The 6804-nt window shown below is 37.9% G+C and overlaps 1 protein-coding gene across 3 annotated transcripts; it reads right to left on the reverse strand.

Moving 5' to 3' along the window:
- Positions 1–8: 8 nt before the first annotated feature.
- Positions 9–5050, reverse strand: si:dkey-260g12.1 (tumor necrosis factor receptor superfamily member 14). 3 transcript variants are annotated; one of them, XM_042423030.1, is made up of 11 exons: positions 4927–5048; positions 4665–4733; positions 4405–4462; positions 3959–4069; positions 3617–3760; positions 2404–2506; positions 1582–1628; positions 1342–1461; positions 1066–1088; positions 848–953; positions 11–652 (listed from the first exon to the last, which is right to left on the reverse strand). In XM_042423030.1, the coding sequence occupies exons 2-11, from the start codon at positions 4731–4733 to the stop codon at positions 381–383; spliced, it is 1053 nt and encodes a 350-aa protein (XP_042278964.1). In that variant the 5' UTR covers positions 4927–5048; the 3' UTR covers positions 11–380. The 3 variants fall into 3 exon arrangements, with proteins under 3 accessions (XP_042278963.1, XP_042278964.1, XP_042278962.1); XM_042423029.1 differs by having other exon boundaries at positions 9–652; positions 2404–2503; positions 4665–5050; XM_042423028.1 differs by having other exon boundaries at positions 4665–5048.
- Positions 5051–6804: the final 1754 nt, after the last annotated feature.

Here is a 6804-nt window from a genome sequence, read left to right on the forward strand (position 1 = left end):
AAAATAAAATTTTGATACAAACAAAATGCCTAATATTTAGGTATACCATTAAACAGCCACATCTCATGCTGGTAAAAAAAGGGCTGGCAGAGCTTATCAAAGAGTATTTACACAAGATTTAAAAAAATAACTTACAAAGGAGCTCCCAGCTGTGCTTCAATTTAAGTTCAGAGTTTGCTTTCAACAGCCCGTAGATAAAAATGTTACTGCAGAGAGCTGAGATCCCCTCATAGTTTTCCAGGGAAAGATGAATCTGCTCCAAACTCATTCTGTTGTTTCAGTTTTACAGTTCCTTCCTTGAAAAGAATGTGCTTAGAAACAGGCTGCAGGCCAGCAGACATGACATCATCAAAATTCCTCTGGGATTTTTTAACGATGTATCATAGCGCCTCCTCTTTGGACACGTGACAGTCCTTCCCCTGCTCCTGGGAGGGAAAGATAAAGCTGTCAACATCTCCGCTTCTCTCCTCCTCAGAGAGGTGAATGCCAGGTGAGGATGTGGGATGATAAACAGGACAGGCTCTGTCATCTTCTTCTTCATTGCTCACTCTCTCAGCTGTCTTACCCGCCTCAATTGTCGGGCCAACTTGGCCTGTAAACTGACTGAGCAAGCTGAAGATGACCGTCCCCGGGTTGTGGACATGAACTGGACCTACAGAGACATTAACAAGCAAAGAGTGCACATAAAGGACTCTTTTAATTAACCTGAAGAAGTGCATCACTATATATTATACAGCATGGGACAACTCATAACATAGCTTCATCTTTTACACTTCCTATTTTCTTCACAATCCCACAAAGTGAGTCAAGTTTTACACATGAAACTCTTCATCTTGCTCATCAGTACCTAGATTGGCTGCTGAAAGGGACGATGGCTGCTGCTTTGCACTGAATGAGTCTCTGGGGAACTGATGAGTTGACTCCTTCGACTTGTAAGAAGCATTTTTACCCCCCTAAAGAGAAAAAACACCCATCAGTTTGAGGCAAACAAGAGAGAAATGATGCCTTGTATATGAATTTCATGATAGAATGAGCATTAGAAGCCTTGAAATTATCTTTACTTACCCTGTTGCACAGCTTTGCGATACCTGGAAAACAGCAGATAAATAAATTAATAACAGAAAGTAAACTTGTACACAATGAATCATCATGTGTGTGATTTGCATAGCGACTGATGGGCTAGACCATTTTTACAGATCTCTGTTCACAGTTTTATCATTTCTAAACTTCTTAGGTGAATTGTTTCTTTCCCAGAAGTGATTTGATTCCCCAAGTTCAGCGTCTTATCAGTCAAAGTGACAGACCATAAACTGAACCTCCTGGATGTAAAAACCATCTCACCATGCTTGAAGTATGTTTCATCCCCGGTACGACGGAAACAGATCAGGATCACAAAGGCAACGCATCCCATAGCAACCACTGGACACAAGATGGCTGCCCGCAGACTGCTGTAACTCTGTTCTGTTTCCAAAAACAAAACAAAAAAAACATCAGTCAAACATGCTGCATTGTGCCCCTTTTGTCTTTGTCTCTCGCTCACATACAGTACACGCCCATGATTTTTTTTTCACATACTCTCACCTCTGCGTGTGCCGTTTCTTGGCAATGTGACATGCTGAGGGCTGCATCTGCATGAGATAAGGGTGAAATGTTAAGTATGTGACCCTGTGAACAAAGGAAGTCTGCGGTATCTGTAATTTTTATGTAACAAATGCTAAACAATATCAATGTAATGACATTCATAACAGTCATGCCAGTCCACAGTTTTGAAACAGTTTGTGAGGTATTTGTTATTTTCTGTATCTGGGGCAGTGGTGGAATGTAACTAAGTACATTTACTCAAGTACTGTAGTTAAGTACAATTTTGAAGTACTTGTACTTTACTTGAGCATTTCCATTTTATTCTACTTTGTACTTCTACTCTACTTCACTACATTTATTTGACAGCTGTAGAATTAAAATTTGACATGAAATAACATATAATAAGCTTATAAAATACAAAAAAAGTGTTAAAGATTAGACAGTAGTTCCCAAACTTCTCGGTAATCCCTGTGTGTGGTTGTGGCTACTTGTCAGGTTACAGATGTTTGAGTTGGCAGTTCCACCAAATAAATAGTTGTTTGAGGCCCAAAGACGAACTAATACTTCTCAAAAAAGAAAAGTTTAGAGAAAAGTCTGAAAAATGAATCAACATTTTTGTGTCAGAACTTCAAACTTGCAAAACAGGTACTTTTATTTCTAATACTAAGTTTAGCTGATAATACTTTTGTACCTTTACTTGATCTGAAATGCAGGAATTTTACTTGTAATGGAGTAATTTTACATTGTGGTATTGCTACTTATACTTAAGTTAAGGATCTGAGTACTTCTTGCACCACTTATCTGGGGAAATCCATGACTCACTTGGGAAATAAGCAGGGTCCGGCGGAAGTGCTGCTATGCCCTGAGGAAGCTGAGGAAGCTGAGGAAGGTGTCTGTTTATCTTCGACCAGGATTACGGCTGCTACTGGAGGACAAATATGAAGCAAGTTTGGCATTTTTTGGCAGCAGTAGAAGCCTAAATGATATCCTGTTCTACTAAACCTTTATTCATCAGAAAGATTGAAACAAACACATCGCACATATCTGTTGAGGCAGAAGCTTCCTCATGCTGATAGGTCAAGCCTCCACGTTCCTTGCCCTCATCCTCAGTTCTGAGGTACTAGCACTTGAGGATTTGCAGTTTGGGATACTTTGAACTTGTTCACCACTACATTTAATTGGAAGTTTTTCTTTTACTGTTATTCCTTTGCATTTAGCTGACAGCTGGAGTTACTGGTTACTTTTGAGATGGAAATTTTGCTTTTAAAATAAGATAAGATAAGCTCATAAAATAACACTGCAGTCAGGTAGAAATTAAATATCCAGATGCCTCCACATGTTTATAAATTATTGATTACAGTGTTTTTTGGAAGACTTTAAAAGTTTTTCATGTAATCGTTCAACTGAACTGAAAGCATGATCTACTGTTTTACAACTATTATTTGCTGATATTCACTTGCATTTCCATTAGTAGGACTTAAAGGACGACTGTGTAAGATTTAGTGGCATCTAGAGGTGAGGTGAGATTGCACAACAATATTACCCCCACCTCACCACCACCACCATCAAGGTGTGTAGGAGAACCTACGGTGGCTGAAAAATGCAAAAGGCCACGGATTCTTATGTTCATGGGATTATACACTAATTAAAACCTACTCATGAATATCATATTACATTTCTGCCAAGTCTGTTCCACTAGATGCCACTAAATTCTACACATTGGTCCTTTTTAAAGCAGGACTATTACTAATACTGGGGTGCTTGCAAATAGTGGTATTACTACTTTTAACTAATGTATTTTTTTCACCGGTGATTGCTTCACTGACATTTCAGCACCACTAACAGTAAAGTACACAGTTCTTCTCTAAACATCCTTTATGACTGCCACACCTGTGAACAACTGATCATTACTGTCTGTGTTTTTCTAACAGTCAGTGAAAACCTCCTGAATGTCTTTATCATGAGGCCACCTGGTGGTTGAGGCCTGTTCACTGTAATATGACAGAGTTGAAGATCTGCACTGCTCAGTATTTACCAGTTGTGGTTTTGACTGTGATCTTGACACAGTGCTTGCAGTTGGCTGAGAGCGTGACATTTTCAGCGCATTCAAAGCCATCCTCACAGACGCACTGGAGATCAGACGTGCCTGTGCAGTTCTTAATCACCTTCAAATGGTAATCTGAGACAGAGAAAAATAAAGATGATTTCATGAATTTTAATCCCAGCAAAAGGTCATTTGAAGAAGTGCAAAGAGAATAAGATTAGTGTCACTTTCAATAGATTTCTTATAGAAACCCAAAGATCATTGGTATCATCACAGTCCTGACAGGGACAGATTTAATCATCAGCTAGGCAGAAATGACTCCTTCTACCTTACCTGGTCTGCAGTCTTTGAAGCAGGGGTGGCAGCTGTCTTCACAGTTCATGGTAGATGTGTACCATCCAGTAGAACACGGTTCACACTCTGCACATGATTTCTGATACTCACCTGACAGAACAGAAAGAAACAAATGACGGCAAACCGGATGAGGAGAGCAGAGAGACTGCCCGCACAGGGGTGCATATTAATGAAGGATGTGGTCAAAAGGTACAAGCTCAGTATGCAGTATGCGTCTCTTTTCATCAAGATAGACAAGGAGACGTGCAAAAAAACAGATACAGAGACAGAAAGACAGTTACAGTATGTCTAGCAGTTTCATAGTAATTTCCAATTATTAATCACTGCTGATTCATTCATTTAAAAACGGTGAGTCAAAACTAAATGAGGAACAGACAGAAATAATAAATACAGAGACATATAGAAATAGAAAACACTTTTCTTACCTGCAGGGCACCTTATACACTGTCTGCCACCCATTGGACAATACTCTGTCTTTTCTGTCTGTTAACACATTAATACAATTAGATATGAACCACTATAATACTCCAGTAAAGTCCTAAGTAACTTATCACACAGGTCATGTTTATATATTTGAAAGTTTGAGCTTTTTCTAACACTTGAAAAGCAAACAACACAAGTTTTTTTTGAGTAAATTATGTACAAAAATTCAGGGAGATAAACTGAGCAGGAAGGAAATTGTTACCAGCGGCACGGTGAACACCAATTGTGCAGATAACATCAGGAGAGTTACACAGTATTGCACAAGTCCCATCTTACGGAGAAAAAAGTGAGAAAATGTTAACATGGTTGACAGATTTGAAGTAGTCCGGTACAGTACAAACACCATCTTGAGATGAAGGGTGCGTTTTTAAAAGTTCAATGCACCATCTGGTTATTCACATATCAGTAAATAAGGTGTGATATTAAAAGATAATGGAAATTTAACAAAACATACAAATTTTTACCTTCAGATATGATGCTCCTTTTGTTCTCTCTCCGTTATTTTGTTAACTTCCTTCAAGGTGTGCCTCTCGCTCTCTTCTTCTCTCTGTCTTCTCACTCACTCTACCCATCCTCTGTGTCACTGTTTCCCTACCTGTTACATCTTCCTGTCTCCTCCGCCCACTGATCTCTATACGCTGCTGCTGCTGCTGCTGCTGCTGCTGCTGCTGCTGTCTTGTTTACTCGTGTAGCTCTCACACAGGCTGGCTGGCACTCTGACTAACGTTTATGCATCAAAGCTTTGTCTCTTTCCATGTAAACTGTAAGATTCTGACGAATAAAAGAAATGTCCTTGTATCAAAAACATGATGGTGACGGTTATGATGCGATTTCTGAAGCAAAAGTATATTTTTAATCATATTTGTGTAGATTAAATTCAGTTTGTAACACATTGTTGTAATGGCCTTCACATATTCTAGGGGAATCTGAAAGTGATTTAAAGGGCCAGTTCACTCAAATTACAAAAAAACAAACATTTTCTCACTTATGATATCTAGCAATGCAGACAGTTTGTATATTATTTGCCTATGTTTTGAGATTGATTGATTGTTTTATTGATAGATTGATAGATTGAAACCTTTCTTCATACAGTGGAAACTCACTGAGAGCGAGCTCAGTTTTGTCATCGTGACAGTAATATGCATATAAGTGTGACAAGTGGCAGTTAGGTGATAAAGTTCAACATTACCACCAAGAATAAAAATAAAACAATGGGTAACACTTTACTAACACACTATACTGTAGTTAAAAGCAGATATGAGGATGTGTTTAACGTAGAGGAAGATGAATATTGTATTATTACAACTGTGTTTTACTATGTTGGCATTCATTATTACTTTATATACCAGAAAACATTTATAAATGCCCACAGGAAGAGCTACAGCTGTTGACAAATGCATTACAGTATGTTATAAACCATTTATTAAATGGTTATATACTGCTTATAAATGCTTAATAGGCAACAAGAGACAAATAAATGATATCAACAGCAAAATATATCAATTAAAACATTCACACTGGCATATTGAGATATCTCTTAGTGAGATTTTTACTGCCACCTCAAAACAATGAAGATTTCTATTTGTTTTGTTCACAGAATTTAAAGGATAAAACTTAAATTTAGCAGGAACATCTCTTTTCACAAAAATGTGTCCATATATTACACAGACCTCACTGTCGACAGTTCTTCATGGGGATTATTGCTTTGATGGAAAATAGTCCCATTGAAAACTGTTGTCATCAGGAGAATGTGAGACACTGTTTCCAGAGTTTCCGAGATGCTGCTGCTGAATTGCGTAAATAAAACTTTTAGATGCCACGAACCCTTTCACGTCTCACGAGTCTTTAATTGTGATTCACATGTTTCACAAATAATCACACATAATCTTGTTTCTCAGTTGTATCTTTTATTCTTTCCGTCTCTCTTGACACGTTACATACTGTATCACTGCAGTGAAGCTTTTTAGCCAAACTTACTTTGCCTTAGTGTTTAAAGCTGCATAGTCACATGTCTGAAGTACTTAATTACAGTAATACACTGGATTGAAATCATCAAAATTGTTGTGTGCCACAAAATATGATCAAAATATTTTGAGGCAAGGCTTTCTCTTCTGTGATGACACATAGGAAGCAAAGAAAACACCTTTTTTTGTCTTTAACTGCCACAATTTCCATCGAAAATGTGAATTGAGCAATCAGGTCATTTGATCTTAATTCAAAGTTGAGTTTTCAGGTGTGTGACTGTGACTGTAAACATTCTTCATTTGCAGTCTTTAAACACACATATATATTCAAAGCTATATTTCCTTGACACATATAATATCAAAGCCATCGTACAGTCA

Source organism: Thunnus maccoyii, chromosome 10 (assembly GCF_910596095.1).
Source record: "Thunnus maccoyii chromosome 10, fThuMac1.1, whole genome shotgun sequence".
In the NCBI taxonomy this organism is placed as follows: Eukaryota; Metazoa; Chordata; class Actinopteri; order Scombriformes; family Scombridae; genus Thunnus; species Thunnus maccoyii.

Excerpts from the sequence above, each read along its gene's own strand:
- si:dkey-260g12.1 (XM_042423028.1), bottom strand. The coding sequence starts at position 4,808 with ATGGTGTTTGTACTGTACCGGACTACTTCAAATCTGTCAACCATGTTA. Across the intron at positions 954-1,065 it reads TCGCAAAGCTGTGCAACAGG|GGGGGTAAAAATGCTTCTTA; the intron begins GTAAGTAAAGAT and ends TTTTCTCTTTAG. Across the intron at positions 653-847 it reads CCTTTCAGCAGCCAATCTAG|GTCCAGTTCATGTCCACAAC; the intron begins GTACTGATGAGC and ends ATGTCTCTGTAG.